General features: G+C 38.9%; 1 protein-coding gene across 2 annotated transcripts in view; it reads right to left on the bottom strand.

Moving 5' to 3' along the window:
- Nucleotides 1-22,271, bottom strand: part of LOC137298825 (protein lifeguard 1-like) — a 36,126-nt gene that overhangs the window by 6,455 nt on the left and 7,400 nt on the right. For both annotated transcript variants that reach the window (XM_067831107.1, XM_067831108.1), the window contains 7 exons: nucleotides 21,820-21,873; nucleotides 17,904-17,994; nucleotides 16,176-16,213; nucleotides 15,462-15,507; nucleotides 4,350-4,391; nucleotides 3,975-4,064; nucleotides 3,101-3,148 (listed from right to left, as the gene is read on the bottom strand). In XM_067831107.1, the coding sequence (XP_067687208.1) occupies nucleotides 3,101-3,148; nucleotides 3,975-4,064; nucleotides 4,350-4,391; nucleotides 15,462-15,507; nucleotides 16,176-16,213; nucleotides 17,904-17,994; nucleotides 21,820-21,873 (409 nt within the window). The remainder of the gene's footprint in view (nucleotides 1-3,100; nucleotides 3,149-3,974; nucleotides 4,065-4,349; nucleotides 4,392-15,461; nucleotides 15,508-16,175; nucleotides 16,214-17,903; nucleotides 17,995-21,819; nucleotides 21,874-22,271) is intronic.

Below are 22,271 nucleotides of genomic sequence, written 5' to 3'. Positions count from 1 at the left end.
AGGTATAGGAATAGTAACATATGGGTAGTCAGGTACTGGAATAGTTACACATGGGTAGTCAGGTACTGGGATAGTAACACATCAGTAGTCAGGTACTGGGATAGTAACACATCGGTAGTCAGGTACTGGAATAGTAACACATGGGTAGTCAGGTACTGGAATAGTAACGCATGGGTAGTCAGGTACTGGAATAGTAACACATGGGTAGTCAGGTACTTGGATAGTAACACCTGGGTAGTCAGGTACTGGTACAGTAACACATGGGTAGGTCAGGAATAAAGTAGTCAGGAAGTGGTATACAAAGCGTAGCAGCATTAATGCAGGTGGTGGAATAATTTATGTTGTCCAGCTCATCCAGAGATTGATACAAGTAAAAATCAGTGTCACTGACACATAATTAGCCTGGTCACATCAATGTTACCAAATTTCTATGTTAGTGAATGAATTACTACTCTTTCACACGGCAGTCAACAACAATCCACCTAAATCACTCTGTAATAATACAGTGCGGTACAAGGAAGCCCTGCGACAAATCAGCTGACAGGAAAGCAAAGCTTCCAAAAAATTTTCAAGCAATTGGGGATTTATCCCCATGCCTGTCTATGCATGAGTAATTGCATGTTTGAGTAACTAGCATCTCTTGTACTCGCACTAGTTTAAAGAATTGTGTATTTTCACCCACAGTTTCTTATCCTTATTGGATAATTAACACCGATAAACATACAAATACAAGCGTTCTGCTCCGGAAAAGGAACACACCTCTCACTTTTGAGAGTAAGTCCGAAACGTTTCCATGGAAACCGATAAAATAATAAATCACAAAAACCTGTAAGTAGCACAAGAGTGATCAGAAGATAACATATCCCCCCGGCCCCCACATATTTGAAAGGACAAATCATCCAACAATTACTTATTGTGTTTTTAGACCAAGTCTGAATTGTTTCCATGGAATTCTTGAAAAATATAAATGCCACATATCTGTAATCAGAAAAAGTCACCACTTCAAGATCTGTCTCGTATATCTGCCAAGATCTTTTGAAAGATATGAAATGGTTTTCAAGTTGTGCTACGGAAATGAAGTCAGCAACATGTTCATGGAATCGAGAAAATAATACATCATAAAAACCTGTAAATAGCAAAAAGCACCACTTTGGGGTCTTCCACACATATCTACCAAGTTTCACTGACAGATATTAAGAAGTTTTTGAGTTCTGCTCCAGAAACGGAACACACCTCTTACTTTTGAGAGTAAATCCGAAACATTTCCATGGAAACCGATAAAATAATAAATCACAAAAACCTGTAAGTAGCACAAGAGTCATGAGAAGATAACACATCCCCCCGGCCCCCACATGTTTGAAAGGACAAATCATTTCACAGTTACTCATTGTTTTTTTAGACTAAGTTTGAATTGTTTCCATGGAATTCATGAAAATTATAGATGGCATATATCTGTAATCAGCAAAGTCACAACTTCAATATCTGCCTCATATATCTGCCAAGATCTTTTGAAAGATATGAAATGGCTTTCGCGTTGTGCTCTGGGAACGAAGCCCATCCCTCCATTTTGAGACTAAGTCCGAAACGTTTCCATGGAAACAGAGAAAACAATACATCAAAAAAAGCTGGAAATAGCAAAAGGCACCATTCTGGGGTCTGCCACACATATCTACCAAGTCTTACTGACAGATATTAAGAAGTTTTTGTGTTTTGCTCTGGAAACGAAACACCTCTCGCTTTTCAGACTAGGTCCAAAACGTTTTCATGGAAACTGAGAAAATAATAAATCACTAAAACCTGGAAATAGCAAAAAAGGCACCACTATACCTTCCGACTGACATATCTACCAAGTTTTGCAAAACAATATTGAAAGGTTTTTGAGTTCTGCTCCGGAAACAAAACACACCTCTCACTTTTGAGACAAAGTCCGAAACTTTTCCATGGAAACCGAGAAAATAATAAGTCACAAAAACCTCTACATAGCAAAAGGCACCACTTTAGGTTCTGACTGATATATCTACCAAGTTTTGCACAAAATTATTGAACGGTTTTGGAGTTCTGCTCCGGAAACAAAGCCCATCCCACCATAAGACTAACACCAAAACGTTCCATGGAAAAACAAAAAAAATATAAATGCCAAAAATCTGTAGATAGCAAAAGGCACAACCATAGGCTGAGATTACTATATCTATCAAGTTTGGTCTAAAAATATTGAACGATTTCTGAGTTATGCTCCAGAAACAAAATGATTATGGATGGACGAGGTGTTGACTATATCCCCCCGCATTACATGCCGGGGGATAAAAAATCCTTCTAAATAGACATAAGTTTTGAGTTATTTATATATTGCCAGTCATATATAAACACTCTACATGGCAGCCACATGACTACTACAGTAAACTTGGACAGTGGCTACGGCAGTAATAGTATATGTATATATAAGCATCGCTTATAACACTGTTGTAGAGTTTGGGCGCCACAATGAATTCACTAGTCAAGTTAGTTAGCTGAGTTAATACGCAAGCTATTATAGACCTATTTAGTCAGCTCAGTAAATAAGCGAGGTATTATAGACCTATTGGGATTTATGTGATTCTCATGCATTTTTGTAGATTTGTAACTGAGTAAATCTGACTTTTATTGTGTGAAATACACACCTTATCTAAAGCTCTGGGAAGGTGGTAACAATTACAGTGCCCCAGTATGAGTGAGTGCTGGAGTGAGGGGGGAAATATGAAGAATGGAGTTTGTCATAGGCAGTGCTTCAGCCAATATTGTGATACTTGAAAGTTATGCATAACAAACATTGTATTTTGTTAAAAACCTGCCTTCCAAGGACAGCAAAATAACTAGACTTATCACAGATTTATGCATAAAACTATTACCTTACCACGGCGGGATACTGCTCTACATAGCAAGACATTACATAACGCTACAGACCACCAGTAACCGAAATCAGGCCACCATGATGACTTACTACACCTTTGCTGCCTGTATGGTGTCCCTAACAGTATTTACACTATCCCTTTAGCAAATTGACTGCAAGTCTAGGCAACACGTATTCTTCAGCATGACAATGATTAAACACTACATGACTTACAGCACAAAACACCAGAGCTCCTAGGCAGGCATACACCAGGTTGAGATACTGGAATAAAACAGGTACATTTCTTAATACAGACACAGGGCAATGGATATTTGGCTTTTTCTTAACCAAACATGAAATGTGGTAAACTTTAGATGCATATCAAAAACAAAGTTAAGGATTGCTACAATATTCAACATTAAGTATTATATGGATCATTATGTGAACTGTTAAATACTGACATACTGAAAATGGGGGTTGTCTTTTACGTTTTTAGTTGAGTGTATTTTGACATCGGCATCAGTATTGAGGAATGATGACTGAAAGATGTACAGGTTCATGTCAACATCAGTAAATATTACCCATGTAGCACCTGGACAGATATCATACATTCATATTTCCTGACATTGTTTCCTGTTTCACAATCATAAACGCATCAATACTGACGTCCACTTCTCTTTTCTCAGTGATACTGCAGGAACATTTCTAAGCGACGTAAAAACCATATTCACTCACTCAAACAGTATCCTCGAATTTGTCAGACAGGGTAAAACATCTAACTATCTGGTTGTGCACAGCCTATCCCCTGCTTGTTGCCTCTTAATGAAATAATCCTCCCATTTGTCAGACACTGTAAAACATCCAACCATCTGGTTGTGCACAGCTAATCCCCTGCCCATTGCGTCCTAATGAAATAGGGATGGCCCATAAAATACATAACAGAACAGAACTTTATTCCGCTCAGGCCAATATCCTCGGCATATGAGGTGCACTTACAAACCAGAAGTTATGGTTTCTGTCTCACACACTGGATGCAACTCTGCACCGCTTATCATATGAACATGATGCAATGCTTTATCTAGTTAGTTGTAATTGTATGTGAAAATACCTTGTTTCTGATGATGGCACACAGAAGACCTAAACAGAGCAGCACGATCATGAACACGAACAACAGGCCACTCATCATTGTGAAATCCCACTGAAAAACACAAGCAATGATTAAATAGTAACAATAACACTGAGGAGACATTTGCAATGCAGACAAAGTTTGGATATTATGAGTTTGGAAATTATCATTGTAAAGTTTGTATGAGACAAGGATTTCTTGGCACATCAACAAGCTATCATTATACAGTGTTGTACAAAGAAAATGAAATCTCAGTTATATCTAACAGAACTGAGATAACTTTTTGTGATCAAAGCTATAAAGATAGACAAATACATTTCCAGTGAAAGACAGTAACCTATGAAGCACATCACTAACCTTAGTCTGGAAAGCGAATAGGGTCAGGGACACCGTCACAACCTGCCAGCAAAACAAAACATTTTCAGAAAATACTGTAATAAGGTCAGAAAAGTAAACAAAAATCCTTGACGATGATCCTGCGTTAACAGTTTTCTTACAAATCTGATATTTTCTGTTTTAGAGCACTTGATGATGGAGACTTCATTGACTACATTTCGAAGAATACATATGTGTGGATATGTCAGCACTGAGGACTAAGGAACTATATAGTTCATATGTATTGCCTGCCTTAGACATTTATCATGTTCAAGTGTTCAGGTTGGGTGACACTGTTAGTAAAACAGTCATCTTGTTTTCCAAATGTATACAAGCACTTCAGTCTAAGTAAACTTATCCTCAGTACTTTTCGTTGCAGTCCACTACTGAGTCTAACAAATGGGACTGCATGAACTTAAGTTGTATTTTCAGGTAACTGCAGATAAATACTGAACAGCAGAGGATGTGGAACTTTGTCAAGTTTTTAAATAGAAGACATACACATGTACGCTTACTATTGTGAGATTTCATTCTTTCAAAACTTGCATTTCGTTTGCTGTTCAGTACATTATACATCTGTCTACATACCGCCCCACTTTTCAACATTTTGGACAGATAGAAATGAAGTCTTTTAAGAAATGCAATCATAGAATTTCTTCAAAGCTTTAGGAACAATCCTTGTTCAATGTTCAGAAGGGACTGAGTTGGATGATTTGGTAATCTGATTATTCATGTGATAACATGGTTGGTGAAAGTAGAGATCCTCTTGTCATACCCTTTTGACAATCAAAAGCTACTTTTGTAAACCAGTTTGTTCAAATCCTCATGCATATCCTTAAATGTCATATTACAAATGGTTTTTGTAGTGGTGTATAGCAATGGTGTGGTCTTGTGCACAGAGGCTGGGTCTCAAAGCAGTTAAGTTAAGCAATGTTGGTCATGGAAAGTCCTTGGATAGGTGATCGTGTTTGAAGCTTGACTCCTGAGAGTTTCTAGGACGTCAGTCCTGCTCCACAACATGTAGTCATGCCTTGGGTAAGCGAGTTTGAAAACAAGAGTCATCAGAAGATGACATATTCCCCCGGCCCCCACATGTTTGAAAGGACAAATCATTTCACAGTTACTCATTGTTTTTTTAGACTAAGTTTGAATTGCTTCCATGGAATTCATGTAAAATATATATGCCATATATCTGTAATCAGCAAAGTCACAACTTCAATACCTGCCTCATATATCTGCCAGGATCTTTAGAAAGATATGAAATGGTTTTCGCGTTGTGCTCTTGGAACGAAGCCCATCCCTCCATTTTGAGATTAAGTCCGAAACGTTTCCATGGAAACCAACAAAATAATACATCACAAAAAACTTTTAAAACCAAAAGGCACCACTTTGGGGTCTGCCACACATATCTGAGAAAGTTTTACTGCCAGATATTAAGAAGTTTTTGAGTACTGCTCTGGAAATGAAACACACCTCTCACTTTTCAGACTAGGTCCAAAACATTTCCATGGAAATCAAGAAAATAATAAATCACAAGATCCTGTAAATACCAAAAGGCACCACTATAGGTTCACATTGATATATCTACCAAGTTTTGCAGAAAAATATTGTATGGTTTTTGAGTACTGCTCCAGAAACGAAGCCCATCCCTCCATTTTGAGACTATGTCCGAAACGTTTCCATGGAAACCGAGAAAATAATAAATCACAAAAACCTGTACATAGCAAAAGGCACCACTTCAGCTTCTGACTGATATATCTACCAAGTTTTGCAGAAAAATATTGAACGGTTTTTGAGTTCTGCTCCGGAAAGAAAAACACAACTCTCACTTTTGAGACTAAGTCCGAAACATTTCCATGGAAACCGAGAAAATAATAAATCACAAAAACCTCTACATAGCAAAAGGCACCACTTTTGGTTCTGACTGATATATCTACCAAGTTTTGCACAAAAATATTGAACGGGTTTTGAGTTCTGCTCCGGAAACGAAGCCCACAGCAACATAAAACTAACACCATAATGTTTCCATGAAAAAACAAAAAAAATATAAATGCCAAAACTGTGTAAATAGCAAAAGGCACAATTATAGGTTGAGATTATTATACTTATCAAGTTTGGTCTAAAAATATTGAACGGTTTCTGAGTTATGCTCCGGAAACAAAATGATTACGGACGGACGGACAGGGCGTCGACTGTATTGCCCCCGCATTACATGCCGGGGGGATAACAAAACTTTGGCATCTATTCACCAAACTGTAAATGGGTACCCAGTGGGATAAGATTTTATATGATATATGACTGTTAACTTTCCAGTACCAGGCAGCTTGGGACAGCTCACTGTCTGTACTTTGCGTTTAATTTGACCTTAGAATCAATGGGTATGTTTGAGGTAGATATTAGGAGCTCTTCAATGTATATGTTATGTATACAGTGTCACAATGGCGGATGCCTGACAGACTATTGTTTGCTAACCACAACTCTTTTCTCTTGTCATAAATCATTACAAACTCACAGCAGAGCAGATGCTCACCTTCCTCTGTTCATCTCATTACCATCACAATCTTTTGTTTGTTGCGTATGCCACACATAGTAATATTCCAACTGTATGACCGCCGCATGTAAATCATCAAGTCTGGACCAGACAATCCAGTGATCAACAGCATAAGCATTGATCTATGCAACTGGGAACCGATGACATGTGCCAACCAAACAGGTGAACCTGGCCACCTGTTCCCATTACAAGAAACACAGATTGCTGAAGACCAATTCTAGACCAGGTCCATCACTATCTTTTCCAAAAGTACTTTCTAATCTAGAAAGCTATGCATCAGACAAGAGCCGACACAAGGAGTTCAGTAATAGATTTCACTCTGACAATTGTAAATAACAACTAGTCTGCATCAAAGACATGATAATCTTGCCTTTGACAACAATATCATGTCGGAATGCACCATTCGGAATAAAACCTTGGATACTTCACATCTGATCACGGTAAAGAATACTGACACCTTCTTCATCACAGAAATATGGTTATACTCGACTGGTGACGAGGATATCATTGAAGAAATGATCCCACCAGTTTATTCTTTAATGCATTTACCAAGACAGCACAGAAAGGGTGGTAGAATAGGCGCCATATATAGATCCAACTTAAATGTGAAAGTGTGTTCTGACCCCCTTTTCACATGTCAATCCTTTGAACCAATGAACCTGTTGTTCACCGTCAATAGCATATGCTTCAGATGTATCAGCATGTATTGGCCAGCACCGTCGAAGAAAAACGGACTGACCTATAACTTGTTTATTTCTGAACCGTCAACACTTCTCATCAATTTGAAAAGGAAGCATGTGTTGGAGGTTTTGATGTACACTTTGAGAATCTTAAAGATGCAGCAGTCAAGAAGTGTGTCAAACGCTCTAACGCTGATGACTCTGAGCCCAGTCTATCTGTCCAAGACACACCAGTGACTAGCCTCACCTGCAGAAATGTCAAGAGCATTGATAAACAGGACCTTCAAGATTCCCAGTTAATAAATGGGACCTTTACAGATGTGGACTCATTGTGCACAGCTTATGATAAGACCCTGTCCAATCTTATTGATAAACATGCACCATGCATAGTCAAGATCATTCCAGTGAGGTCATTTGTCCCATGGTATTCTCGGGATGTTGCTCAAGCCTATTGTCAGTTGATGGAAAGAAAATGGTGGAAATCACAGCTGGAAATTGACAGACCGTTGTACAAATCTGCAGAATGCTACTTCTGTGACCAAATCTGAGCACTGCATTGCTCAAATCAAGAACATGACCTCAGTTAAATCCATGTATGATTCATGTCTTCTAGTCTTCCAGATACCACAGATATATCATCTCTTGTAGCAGATTTTAGCAATTACCTTGTAGAGAAGATAGCAAGGATCCATTCAGATCTTGATAGGTGCGAACTGTCCGAGTCTCTACAAGGTGACATTGCAACCTCAGATATGCATCTTGCATCCTATTCAGTGAGGAAGAGGTAAAGAAATTGATAGTAGCATCAAGATCAACCCTCTGTGTGATGGATACATCAGAATGCCTGAAGCAAGCTACTGTGAAGCCTTTATTGAAGAAACCAAGACTTGACACTGATGATTTGGCAAATTACAGACCTGTCTCAAATCTATCCTTTGTGTCCACAGTGCTGGAAAAGGCACTAAAAACCCACCTTAATGCTCATTTGAAAACAACAGTCTATACGATGAATTCCAGTCAGCTTATCGGAGTAATCACAGCACGGAGACAACTTTACTTCATGTTCCATGCGGTACCATGTTTTCAGGGTATATCTTTTCCCCGTAATTTCTTGCGTACAGTGAGATGACAGCGCCAACTGTAAAAACCATCTCGAGTGCAGAAGTTTCCATCACAATCAGAACACAAAATGTTTGAAATGTCCAGCTTTCACAGAAGTTGTGGCCTAATTTCTGTCATAGTACTAAAATTCTACCATAGAACGTAATGCACTCAGAGAACCTTTGTAAATGTGATCATAACTTTTGAAATAATGCTCACAACTTGTCAAGTGGTCCATCATCTGCTCGAGAGAAAAGCCAAACATAAATATCACGTGACTGGAATGGAATGTTGCCGACGTAATAAAAAAAACCACTGAATACCGAATTGGTCTTCTCTTGCATATATTTTTTTTCGTGCAGCAGAATTCTTACCAGCCATGTGACCTCTGGGTTTATTTAAAATACTTCTGCAATGATACTATACTGTGCAGACATGACACGTTTCCTTGTCCCTGCTATGGTGGGTCATGCAGACAAGAACAATGAATGTGCAAATTATTTTTAACAAATTTTACAACAAAAAAAACAAAATGAAGGAAAAAAACAACAGTTTGCATGGCTTTTAATTAAAATCATACGTTGTATTTGTTGATTTCTGTGCAGAAGAATGCATCATATGCACTACCATACAGGGGCGTGACCCCTCGCAATAACGAGTAACCCGAAAACATGGTACATCACTTCTAGCGCTCGTGCTTGCTGACAAGACACGAAACATATGTTGCATTGGAAACCAGCGGATGCATTGCATTGGAAATACAGACATTTTCATGTGTTGTTCACCTGTCAGAGCTAAACTGAGTGTGAATTCAGTTAACATTGTGAATCTCAGAACCTGGGTGAATCTGGGTGTCCTCACATATTCTACACTTTCTATCACTTACTTATGTACAATCTGTTGTCATCACATAAGGAATATCCCCAGCATACACCAGCTATTAACAACTGACGCAACAAACCATCTTGTAAGATGTATGGTGTTGTCCAGTTGGACTACTGTAACAGTTTGTTTGGGAACACGAACAAAGACCTACTCTCCAGGCTGCAAAAAGTCCAAAATGAAGCTGCCAGATTATCTGTAGAATCACCGAGTCACACCTCTCAAATCCTCATGCATGTGCACTGGTTACCACTCTCAGCTAGGATAGAATACAAGATCCTTAGCAGGACTTACAAATCTCTTGACAATGGAGCCATGTCATATCTCTAGTCTTGTGAGGGAGTATGCTCCAACATGGACTCTGAGACCTGACAATCAGTCACTGTTTATCGTCCCAAACACGAGTCTTAAGACATATGGACACCAACGTTTTTCCTGTTTGTCAGCTATCCTCTGGAACAATCTGCAAGTGTCTCTCAAAGAATCCCCCTCAATAGCCAGCTTCCAGTCTAACTTGAAAACCTACCTATGCAAGAAGTACTATGACCTCTAAATGAACTCCTGTTGTAAATATGTATATATGTCTGCACCATGAGCAACCACTTGGTGACTGGATACAGAATGCTATAGAAATGGAGTTATTATTATCACAGTTTTATGTTAGGAGCAGGGCAGAGATACCATACTGGTACAAAGCATGATGCCTAATGTTGCTATGGTAAGCTGGAGGCCAAGCAAGCACTCAGACTATTGTAAAAGCACAGCTTCTTTAATGTAAACAGCTTCAGCAAAAGGTATGTCAATCATAAGAATAAGATCATTTAAGACTATGTTTCCTTCATTTAAGACAGAGAGTCCTCCATCTTAGATAAAGATAACAGTAAATTCATTTGGAAGCAAACAGAATACATGAGCAGTAACAGTCCTTGTTAAATAGGGATATAAGGTACAAATATTTAGGGATATTTCAAGTTCAAACCTTAAACAAACATCACTTCATACCCACAGTGGATGCTAATGATGTGGTCAGTCAAGCAGAACTACTGGAGTCAACCACTACAAAGATAGTGAAAGACATACTATCATTAAAGGATGGTGAACATTATGTTTAGATAAGCTATTTTAAGAAATACTCCAGCAGACAAGGGCAGAGCCACTGTGGTGCTAGATCAGCCCCACTTCCACTCAATGCTTCAGGACACATCTACCTACAAGAAGCTCCACAAGGACCCCACCGCAAAACTCAACCGCCAACATAAGGCCCTCAAGACCCTATGTGACAATTATGAACTTTCAATAGGCTTGCACCATAAATTGTCAGTGTCTTATCACCAGGCCCCTTATGCCGGGGCAATGGTCAAGATCCATAAGAGTCCTGTCAAAAACCCCCATCCTTGTGTGTTCTCGAGATACATTTTTTACAGTACTACTCAGCACCCTAGTCATGTTCTATCACCCTTAGGTAAGACAGCCAAATCCTTCATCACAGACTCTACTGATTTTTGCCCTAAGTTACGTGAACTATCCAATCCTGGTCCCATGGTCAGCTATGATGCTGATTGGTTTACTAACATTCCACATGAAGAAGCCCTTACAGCCCTGCGGGAACGACTCAACCAACTTGACACCAGCCTCTCCACAGACTCTATCATAGACCTCGCCTCAGCCTGCATCAACTCAACATACTTCACATATATATGAACAGATACATGGACTGCCGATGGGCTCACCACTCACTGTCACCTATCCTTACGGAGATACATATGAAAGAGAGAGAAGAGAAAGCGATCCTCACATCACCTTTCCAACCTATGTGCTGGTATCAGAATGTGGACAACACTTTTGTTGTCCTGAAACCTGACAACGACCCTCTAGAGCTGCTAAACCACCTCAACAAGCAACATCCAAGAGTCAAGTTCACCATGGAGGCAGAAACCAACAACCTGATCACATTCCTAGACATCCTGGTATCCCGCACCCATTCCAACCAGTTTCAGACAACAGTATACCTGAAACACACCCACACTAACCAGTATGTCCACTATCAGCCCAACCACCCTCCAAGAGTGAAGTCAGGTATAATCTTCACGCTTACTAGAAGAGCTAAGAACGTATGTTCTATAAAGCTGCAAGAGGAAATCAACCACCTGAGAGATGTCTTTGTCAACCATAATGATTACCCACCCCAGTTAGTGAACAGGACAATTGCAGCAACTCTATCGTTACCTACTACCAAACCTCCACGACCTGAATCAGCTCCTATTAAAATTTCCATCCCATACATAGGCCAACCTTCCCACCAGATCAGCAGGTTCCTTTAGCAACAAGCAGGCACAGACACCACCTTTACAACCTCTGTCACCATCATTATCCTCCTCCGGGCCAAAATCCCCACAAGCCATAAAATCCAACCCCAAGGGTTTAATCTACAAAACTGACAACATTTGTGGGCACTCATATGTAGGAAAAACACTCAGGCATGTCTACACCAGAATCAAGGAACATCAGACATCAACCATCAAATTGGACCAGAAATCAGCCATTTCAGATCATAAAGTGGCCCTTCCCAATCACCAAATCAACTGGACTGACTACACCTTACTCTGAAAGAACCAATCAGACTTTACCAAATGAAAAATAACTGAAGCTATCAACATAAAACGATACCGACCCTGATTAACAGAGACCAAGGCTACCTATCCCCGCGGCTTTTGATGAGCTCATCAAACCACTCTAGCCACCTGTACAAACAGTCCACTATGTGTACCTCACTGGCTTACTTAGTTATCATCATACTGTTATCTTGTATTCATACTATGCTCTGTGTACCACTAGCTTCTATGTTTATCCTTGTATCCATTGTTACCCCACTTTTTGTTATCATCACTTGTTAATTAGTTTTCCACTGTATATATATATCACCTGTTCTCTCCCTGTATCATTCACACTTGTAAAAGAAAGAAGAACCTGTATCTAAATGTCATGTTCTAGTATTGAGAAGTTGTCATCCATATATACTTATTCTATATGTGGGCGACAACATGAACTGAATATTCCAGACGCCTCCTGGCAAAATGTCACTCAGTCATATAACACTACAATACATTTTAGTCATAAAGGTAGAATTCTTAAACAACATGACAAATGGTATTAGTGCAAAGAAATTGTTAAAGTTATTCAACAATGTAAGTACCTTAGAACATTGATGAATCCATCCTACATATAACAAGAGTAGTGTCACATTTGGTTGAAATAATGAGAATACTTTGCAAATGTCTGTTCTGTAGTCTATTGGACATAATAAACTTGGGAACAATTTTCTAAATAATTGATTACAAAATCAAACCCATTCTTTTTGGGTGGATGAGGAACAACAGGACATCACAGATTAGAGGTGGCAGGATCAGCATTATTTTGGTACAGGCATTAACATCAAAGAATTGAGGTGGTAGGGTCAACATTATCTTGGTACAGGCATTAACATCAAAGATTAGAGGTGGTAGGGTCAACATTATCTTGGTACAGGCAGTAACATCAACAATAAGAGGTGGTAGGGTCAGCATTTTTTTGGTTCAGGCAGTAACATCAACAATAAGAGGTGGTAGGGTCAACATTATCTTGGTTCAGGCAGTAACATCAAAGATTTGAGGTGGTAGGGTCAACATTATCCCGGTACAGGCAGTAACATCAACAATAAGAGGTGGTAGGGTCAACATTATCTTGGTACAGGCAGTAACATCAACAATAAGAGGTGGTAAGGTCAACATTATCTTGGTTCAGGCAGTAACATCAAAGATTTGAGGTGGTAGGGTCAACATTATCTTGGTACAGGCAGTAACATCAAAGATTTGAGGTGGTAGGGTCAACATTATCTTGGTACAGGCAGTAACATCAACAATAAGAGGTGGTAAGGTCAACATTATCTTGGTTCAGGCAGTAACATCAAAGATTTGAGGTGGTAGGGTCAACATTATCTTGGTACAGGCAGTAACATCAAAGATTTGAGGTGGTAGGGTCAACATTATCTCGGTACAGGCAGTAACATCAACGATAAGAGGTGGTAGGGTCAACATTATCTTGGTTCAGGCAGTAACATCAAAGATTTGAGGTGGTAGGGTCAACATTATCTCGGTACAGGCATTAACATCAACAATAAGAGGTGGTAGGGTCAACATTATCTTGGTACAGGCAGTAACATCAAAGATTAGAGGTGGTAGGGTCAACATTATCTTGGTTCAGGCAGTAACATCAAAGATTAGAGGTGGTAGGGTCAACATTATCTTGGTACAGGCAGTAACATCAAGGATAAGAGGTGGTAGGGTCAGCATTTTTTTGGTACAGGCATTAACATCAAAGATTAGAGGTGGTAGGGTCAACATTATCTCGGTACAGGCAGTAACATCAACAATAAGAGGTGGTAGGGTCAACATTATCTTGGTTCAGGCAGTAACATCAAAGATTTGAGGTGGTAGGGTCAACATTATCTTGGTACAGGCAGTAACATCAAAGATTTGAGGTGGTAGGGTCAACATTATCTCGGTACAGGCAGTAACATCAACGATAAGAGGTGGTAGGGTCAACATTATCTTGGTTCAGGCAGTAACATCAAAGATTTGTGGTGATAGGGTCAACATTATCTTGGGTACAGACATTAACATCAAAGATTTGAGGTGGTAGGGTCAACATTATCTTGGTACAGGCAGTAACATCAAAGATTTGTGGTGATAGGGTCAACATTACTTGGGTACAGACATTAACATCAAAGATTTGAGGTGGTAGGGTCAACATTATCTTGGTACAGGCAGTAACATCAAAGATTTGTGGTGATAGGGTCAACATTACTTGGGTACAGACATTAACATCAAAGATTTGAGGTGGTAGGGTCAACATTATCTTGGTTCAGGCAGTAACATCAAAGATTTGAGGTGGTAGGGTCAACATTATCTTGGTACAGGCAGTAACATCAAAGATTTGAGGTGGTAGGGTCAACATTATCTCGGTACAGGCAGTAACATCAACGATAAGAGGTGGTAGGGTCAACATTATCTTGGTTCAGGCAGTAACATCAAAGATTTGTGGTGATAGGGTCAACATTACTTGGGTACAGACATTAACATCAAAGATTTGAGGTGGTAGAGTCAACATTATCCTGGTACAGGATGGCACCTGTAAGAAATGCAGTATAATACTGATCAAAAAACAATTTCATATGCTATCTAATTGGCTTCAGTGTAAGGCTAAATGTTATTCAATACTGTTTCAATCTAAAGACATATGTATGCAGAGATGCAGCATCAGGCATGGACAAGCACATAAGCATCTTATCCTACATATCTATGTGATTCAAGTGTCAAGATATGCCTTGAAGCAGAGAAATATTCCATAGATTAGATTTTATTACCAGTTTCATTCAAGCCCACTGTTAGTTCTACAGTGATATCAGGAGACAAATCTGAAGGAGCATGTACATACATTATGCATTAATAATGTAACAAAATCTAAAATGTGCACCATTTCAATTTCCTTTGTCCATCCACAAACACATTTGAAAACATTACACACAAAATAAATATTTAATGTGACCTTCAGTATAACTATTTATTCCCCAAAAGGCATCCACAAATTAGCAAAATCTAAAATGTGATGCCTGGTTTAGAAGAACAGATATATGGTCAATATTTAAACGGATCTGTATACAATTTATACAATTCCTGCATATGGGAATGGCCTATCTAAGAATAATAACATTTGATTTGAAGACAAAAATGTCTAACATGTGTAAAAACTTCATAATGTGAACAATCTAAGTTGATACATTACAACATCTGAGGCAGATCTCAGGTAAATATTAATGAAGTGTGAAGAAGCCAATATACTTACGGCAGTGACTCCAACAGCTATAAGGACAGCATCTTTGTCATAGTGGCTGCAATACATCAACAGCAAATTGTGAGTGAGTGAGTGAGTGAGTGAGTGAGTGAGTGAGTGAGTGAGTGAGTGAGTGAGTGAGTGAGTGAGTGAGTGAGTGAGTGAGTGAGTGAGTGAGTGAGTGAGTGAGTGATGGCCCAAGTTGACTTTGGCAAGACAAGTGACACATCTCTCTTAAAGTAGATAGTTGCTGCACTTAATACACTATGCACCTAACCACATCTCTGTTTCAGAAAATATGGTCTGCAGAAATCACTAATGTAATGGAGGTCAACATGCTTCAGAATAATGTTGAATTTCAGAATCAAGAGCAAAGATGCAAGATAAACATGAAAGTCAAAGTCCTTAAGATTTTCTCCTGATCAAACACCAGAAGGAAAATCCTGATATGTTCTACGTTTTGTGAGGAACAGAAGCCTGAAGAAAAATGTCCCTCTCCAGAAGAGTACTAAGAAGAAATATTCTGATGTTTGACAGAATACTTTTTCTCCTTCCAGAACTAAAAGTTCAAAATATTGTTAAGTGTTCCCATACACCTATTCCATGTAAAATAGTGTAGCACTAATCAAGAAATGAACAGTGATTCACATGTGTGATTACTACGCATAACTGTTGATGGAAGTACCTGTCACAGAGCTACCATATAGACACAGTACCAAGACTCACCTTGCTACAGTCCCAAGCAGGAATCCTTCACAAATAGTCTGCAAATAAATAGAAAACATTCAGGCCTTCGTGTATCGTCGCAGGATTGTAAAGGTGCAGTCAGCTTTTTGTCATGAGTGTTATGATTTACACCATTGATAGCAATATACCAACAATATCAAGGTGGGAAACACCAGAAATGACTCTCATACATGTGGGAATCAAACACAGGACTTTAACATGACTAGCAAATGCTTTACTAGGCTACCCAGTTGCCATTGTTTGTTAAGAGCAAAGGCGCAGTGGGGTAGTCCAGTTGTTAAACAACCACTTGTCATGCAAAGGGCCCAGGTTCGATTCCCCACATGTACAATGTGTGACGCCAATTCCTGGTGTCCCCTGACATAATATCGCTGGAATAATGTTAAAAGTGTCCTAACATCATACTCACTCACTTGTTACGACTGAGTCTGAAACATTTAAACATTATTACTATTAACACGTCCAATGCTCCTGCAGTCCTAGTAACCTGTGTCCCTTCAAATATTAATCTTCATTAACTGATTCTAAAATACTACCACTTGCTGGTTTCGAGTCACTATGTAAAAACTCAGGAGAATGGAATGTTGATAAGAAGGTGAGACAACCTGATGTTTCAGCAGAGAATAAGTGGAAAATACTGATGATTTTGTACTTCACACATGAGAGACCATTGGTTGGTCTCGGGAACAGAACACCAGCAACCTTCATGGTAGACTAGAAGTTCAGAAAATACCCTCATCCATTCCAGCTTTTGAGGAGCTTTCAGTCAGTTAACGATAAACTGTGTTTGCTTCATAGGTGGCTACAGTGACAACCATATCAGAAATTTTCATTTCCAGTGGCTATTCCTCTTTACACAATTCAGAACCTATTACTGCGAAAAAGTGAGTGAGGAAATGTTTAATAACATTGTTAATATACATAGAACTGAGAGTGTAAACAAAGTGTGGGAGACCAGTTGTGACGAACCCAGGCCTAACATGTTAAACAGTTCTGTAAAAACACATACATGGTGCCTAACAACTACTGACAATCAGTAAGTTCAAATCTGGGTTTTTAATTGCTGGGATCATAAGTTAAAACAAGCTGCTCAACTGAAATATTTAGAGGAATGATCTGCAGCGATGAAGAAAAGTAGTATGATAAAAAGACTGAAGCATAAAATTATAATGTGTCAGCTGCACTTGGGTGAAAGCATCAAGGGGCTGAGTTGAGCTGAACTGACAATTTTAGCAAGAAATGGAACATGTTCCCAACCAGGTTTCACATGTCTATAAAGGACATACACTTTTAATAGAGTTTTCCTGACCTAAATTTAGTGATATGCATTGTCAAGTACAAAATGAGATACATTTCCAAAGGATTCGTCTACCAAACAGGAATCTAGTTCATGGTGGTGAAAATCTCTTAAGCTGAACATGCTGAAGTCAACTGCTTGATGCCTTCATATCTTAAAATATAAAGTAACTTAAATAGCACTGATAAAGACAAATATTCAGCTGTGATATATCTTAATCCATTATATCACTTTAACTTCAATTTCTGATAGCAATTTTACTACTGAAATATGCCTTGATCTTTACATGAATGTGCACCACAACTTTAAAACACTACAACCAGAATGAGCCTTACCACTCACAAACGCTGCAAAATGAATGTACCTAATCAGTCACAAACACTCTAACCAGAATGTATTATACAACTTACAAACACTCCAAGAAGAATGATGTTGGTTGGAAACTGACGCCGGACATTTTCACAGCAGGCCAAGGCGATAAGAGCAACTATGGTGAGGGCCCTATAAGAAACCAGAACACAAACTGAATGCTGTTAGATTGACAGCATCTTCAGTTTATGATAATAGTTCTATACTGCTGGAAATTAAGAAAGCTGTTACTATAGGGCTCGACTTAGTGCTTTGTTACTTGCACAGGTGCAACCCAATATTACAAAGTGTAACCTAACCAGTTTTTTAGAAATATATCAACAATAAAGCTAACATTAGCATAAGTATGTCATTTTTCTTCTATACGTTGAATAGCTGTGGCACCGAAATATTGCTATTTATAGATATGCTACGGTTATGACAGCTCTTGTATACAGATGCATCTCTGTGTTGTTATGGTGTCCTGGGTACTACATCACAGAAATATGTCTATGTTCATCAACACCTCTGACGGTTTAACACACTGTGTTGTGGAATCTGGCTAGAGCAACTAGATCTTTGTCTTCTGTTGCACCTGGTGGAAGTAGGTTAACATCTCTTAAATCGAGACCTGTACTGCCAACCTGTAGTCTGTCAGTCGTGATAAATCAAGCTTTGAAACACATTTCAGAAACATTTCAATAATACTCCCCTTGCTGCAGATCAGGTAGACCAATTATGATTGTTATCATAACACTGAGCAACTGAAACAGGCACTCATTATTACCACGACCAAGAAAATCAAGCACACGTCTTGTTGAGACACGCATGCAAAAATATTCAACACGTCATATTTGGGATTTCGCTTTCTTGGTAAAGTACAAATTCTAGTACATTTTTGGTTGAGTCCCATCTGGGATTCGAACCTGCACCCTCAGAGTCAGGCACCTAGTCGCCTGCACACAAAGTCAGCTGTCTAGCCCGCTCAGCTACCACGACTTCCACTGAGCCGGATAGGTGGATGACTTTGTGTGCTGGCGATTAGGTGCCTGACTCTGAAGGTGCAGGTTCGAATCCCAAGTGGGACTCGACCAAACAAGAGTCATCAGAAGATGACATATCCCCCCGGCCCCCACATGTTTGAAAGGACAAATCATCTGACAGTTACTTATTGTCTTTTCAGACTAAGTTTGAATTGTTTACATGGAAATCATGAAAAATATAAATGCCATATATCTGTAATCAGCAAAGTCACCATTTCAATATCTGTCTCATATCTGCCAAGATCATTTGAAAGATATGAAATGGTTCTAGAGTTGTGCTCCTGGAACGAAGCCCAGCCAGCCATTTTGAGACAAAGTCCAAAACATTTCCAAGGAAACCAAGAAAATAAGAAGTCACAAAAACTTGTAAATACCAAAAGGCACTACTATAGGTTCAGATGGATATATCTACCAAGTTTTGCACAAAAATATTGAACAGTCTGTCAGTTCTGCTCCAGAAACTAAGACCACCCCATCATTAGACAACACAAAAAATGAAGCCCACCCCACAATTAGACTAACACCAAAATGTTCCATGGAAAAACAAAAAAAGATAAATGACAATGCCAAAAATCTGTAAATAGCAAAAGGCACAACCATAGGCTGAGATCATTATATCTATCACATTTGGTCTAAAATATTGAACGTTTCAGAGTTATGCTCCGGAAACGGACAGACAGACAGATGAGGCGTCGACCATACCACCCCCCCTCAACCCCCGCATTACAAAAAGTACTAGAATTTTTACTGTACTAAGAAAATGAAATCCCACATATGATATATGTTGCATCTGACCACTTTCTAACTGGCATCGTGTAATCATGCAAGAATACTGTCTACATTCAGAGATGAAACTGAATCAATTAATTAATGAATTAATTTTGTTTGATATAACAAACAAAACTATCTAAAGTTTAATTTGATGTTTTACTTTTTTAAATATTGATCTGTTTCCTGAGTTGCAGGGGTTGCATCAGCAAGCTAACATGTGACTGTGACAGCAGCTATGTAGGAGAGACATCCTGCCCCATTCTCATTAGACTCAAAGAGCACAAAACTTTGGTTGAGAAATCAGATCTAAAATCAGTCTTTTATGAACACACTGTGACCAATTCATCACACTCCATTAACTGGCAAGCAACAACCATCATAGCATCCGAAATCCATGATTGACAACAACGCAAGATTTTAGATTCTATCAGCATCAAATGATTAGCACCACAGATGAACAGAGGTCACGGGGGGTTTCAGAAGTGAAGTGAGGATCACAATGTTTTCGTTGGAGTGGATGAGAAAGTTTTGGTCTGTAGTCATCTTCTGGAAGGCATCTGGAAGATCGATGGTGGCACAAGATGTTGGCAATGGGGGTAGATCTTCGCTATCCTCTGTTCTCCACTGTCATGTCTCATAATCCTCCTTAAATAAATAACTTGCCCGACTGGCAAAAGAGGAACCCCTGGTTTTCCTGCCTAATGCATGGAAATTAATTAGAGTTAAGACTTCACCTATCACCTATTATTCCACAGCTTCCTACCTTGTATATCTTATCCTAGCCTTTGTATAATGTAGATTATCAGCCCTCTTATTCTACGCTCATTGGCTTCTATTGTTTACCCGCTTAATCCTCTGTAACAACACCATACCAGCTTTTGTATGTTTAATGATTTAACTCTTCTTCCATCTTATAATCTGCAGTTTGTTGTGTATTCATGCATGAAATCAGTATTCTGGCTTCATGAACAATACATGTATGCATATCCTGCATAACTGTCACTTGGTATCCACCAGACAAAGGGGCAAGGAATAGTGCAGAAACGTTGTGTAAACAATAAAGAAGAACTTGACATCTATAACATTCTGCCTTATTCCTGTTTCCTGAGGTCCTTGATAATTGCTGATACAAGTGAGATTCATCCACTGATAGAGTGTTCTACAATGGATATAGCACTAACAGAACATCCACTTTTTGAAGCAACTGTGGAGAGCATGAGTACACACGTTACTGACAGACAAGGAATACCAATAAAGATTCAAACTCGGGGACAGCACAAACTGACAGCCAAAATATGGATTACAAATATCTGTGTTGTTTTAGATTACATTAAACAGCACTTTAACTATTTCAACATCCTGCTAAGTAATCAAGAGTAGGAAACACAAACTAGAGGTTGATATCATGAGTTCAAAGTCTGACTAACTCTAAAAAATAGGTACAACAGTGAATTTGTACAATAAATAACAGAGTGCCGGGTCCCATACATTGGACAGATCTGAACAACACAGTCATCTCAAGTTGGTCAAAGTGTGGGAGTCACATCTTGGCAGAACAATTACTTCTTGAAACATGGGCCTATTCATTCCAGCACACGTTCACGAACACAAATACTACGAACCAAGGAGGCATTCTGCATATGTTTTCAATTGTTTGCTTGTTTAATGTCACTTTCAGCAATATTCCAGCCATACAATGGCAGACAATGCATAATCAAATCTGAACATGAACTCTGCATTCTGCAATATTTCTGTTACATGACAGTGGTATGTAAATTATCCATTCTGGATAACAAAATCCAGTGATTGATATCATGAGCAATCATCAACAAAATGGAATATGATATCACACGTCAAACACGTCAGTAAGTCTGTGCAACCAATCCTGTAGAGGGCCTCATACAAAGTTTATGAAAACCAGTTCTAACATGGATCTTTTCAGGGATGGTGTTTTCCTGGCATGAAATCACGATAGGTAGAGTAACTGACATTACAACTCCATCAGTATCAGTTTGAGAACACTCATGCTGTGAAACATTACAAATATAGAGTCACTAGTTGTGAAGGCAGAGTTGCAAAATAAATCCCCCATATATTTGTGACATAAACTAAAAGATTGTTGACAAAACATATTGTCAGAACTTGTTCAGCTTGCATCACTTACAGTGCCAGGTACCACATCCACGCATGATGCCTGGAGTATTCATGGACCGCAGGACTGTAAAGAAACAAAGGTTTTCATTGTCATTTAGCTCACCAATATTCTGAGAGATTGGGATTGGTGACAGTTCCAGTCAACTTGTCAGGACGAGGACCAGAAACAAATACACTTCTCTGGTTGGTGCTTTTAAAGTGGGCAACTGACCTCCATCACTGGTCTTATGCAAGGTATGTCCAAACAAAGTTTGGTTAGTTTCATGGAACCCAGATTACTCACTGGGTGTGTACCTAATTAGTACCGTCATGTACAAATGAACTAACACAGAATTCCTTAATCACACAACAATCTTTATACAGGCAACATAAAGAGAAGTAGTTCAAGATGAACTTAATAAAACATATATTCATGCAATAAACAGACAGTATGTTAAGTAGTGGTTATTTCATTCTAATAAA

Source organism: Haliotis asinina, chromosome 10 (assembly GCF_037392515.1).
Source record: "Haliotis asinina isolate JCU_RB_2024 chromosome 10, JCU_Hal_asi_v2, whole genome shotgun sequence".
NCBI classification, from domain to species: domain Eukaryota; kingdom Metazoa; phylum Mollusca; class Gastropoda; order Lepetellida; family Haliotidae; genus Haliotis; species Haliotis asinina.
Note: the sequence above shows the minus strand (reverse complement) of the source record. Positions and strands in the feature narration are given on the sequence as shown.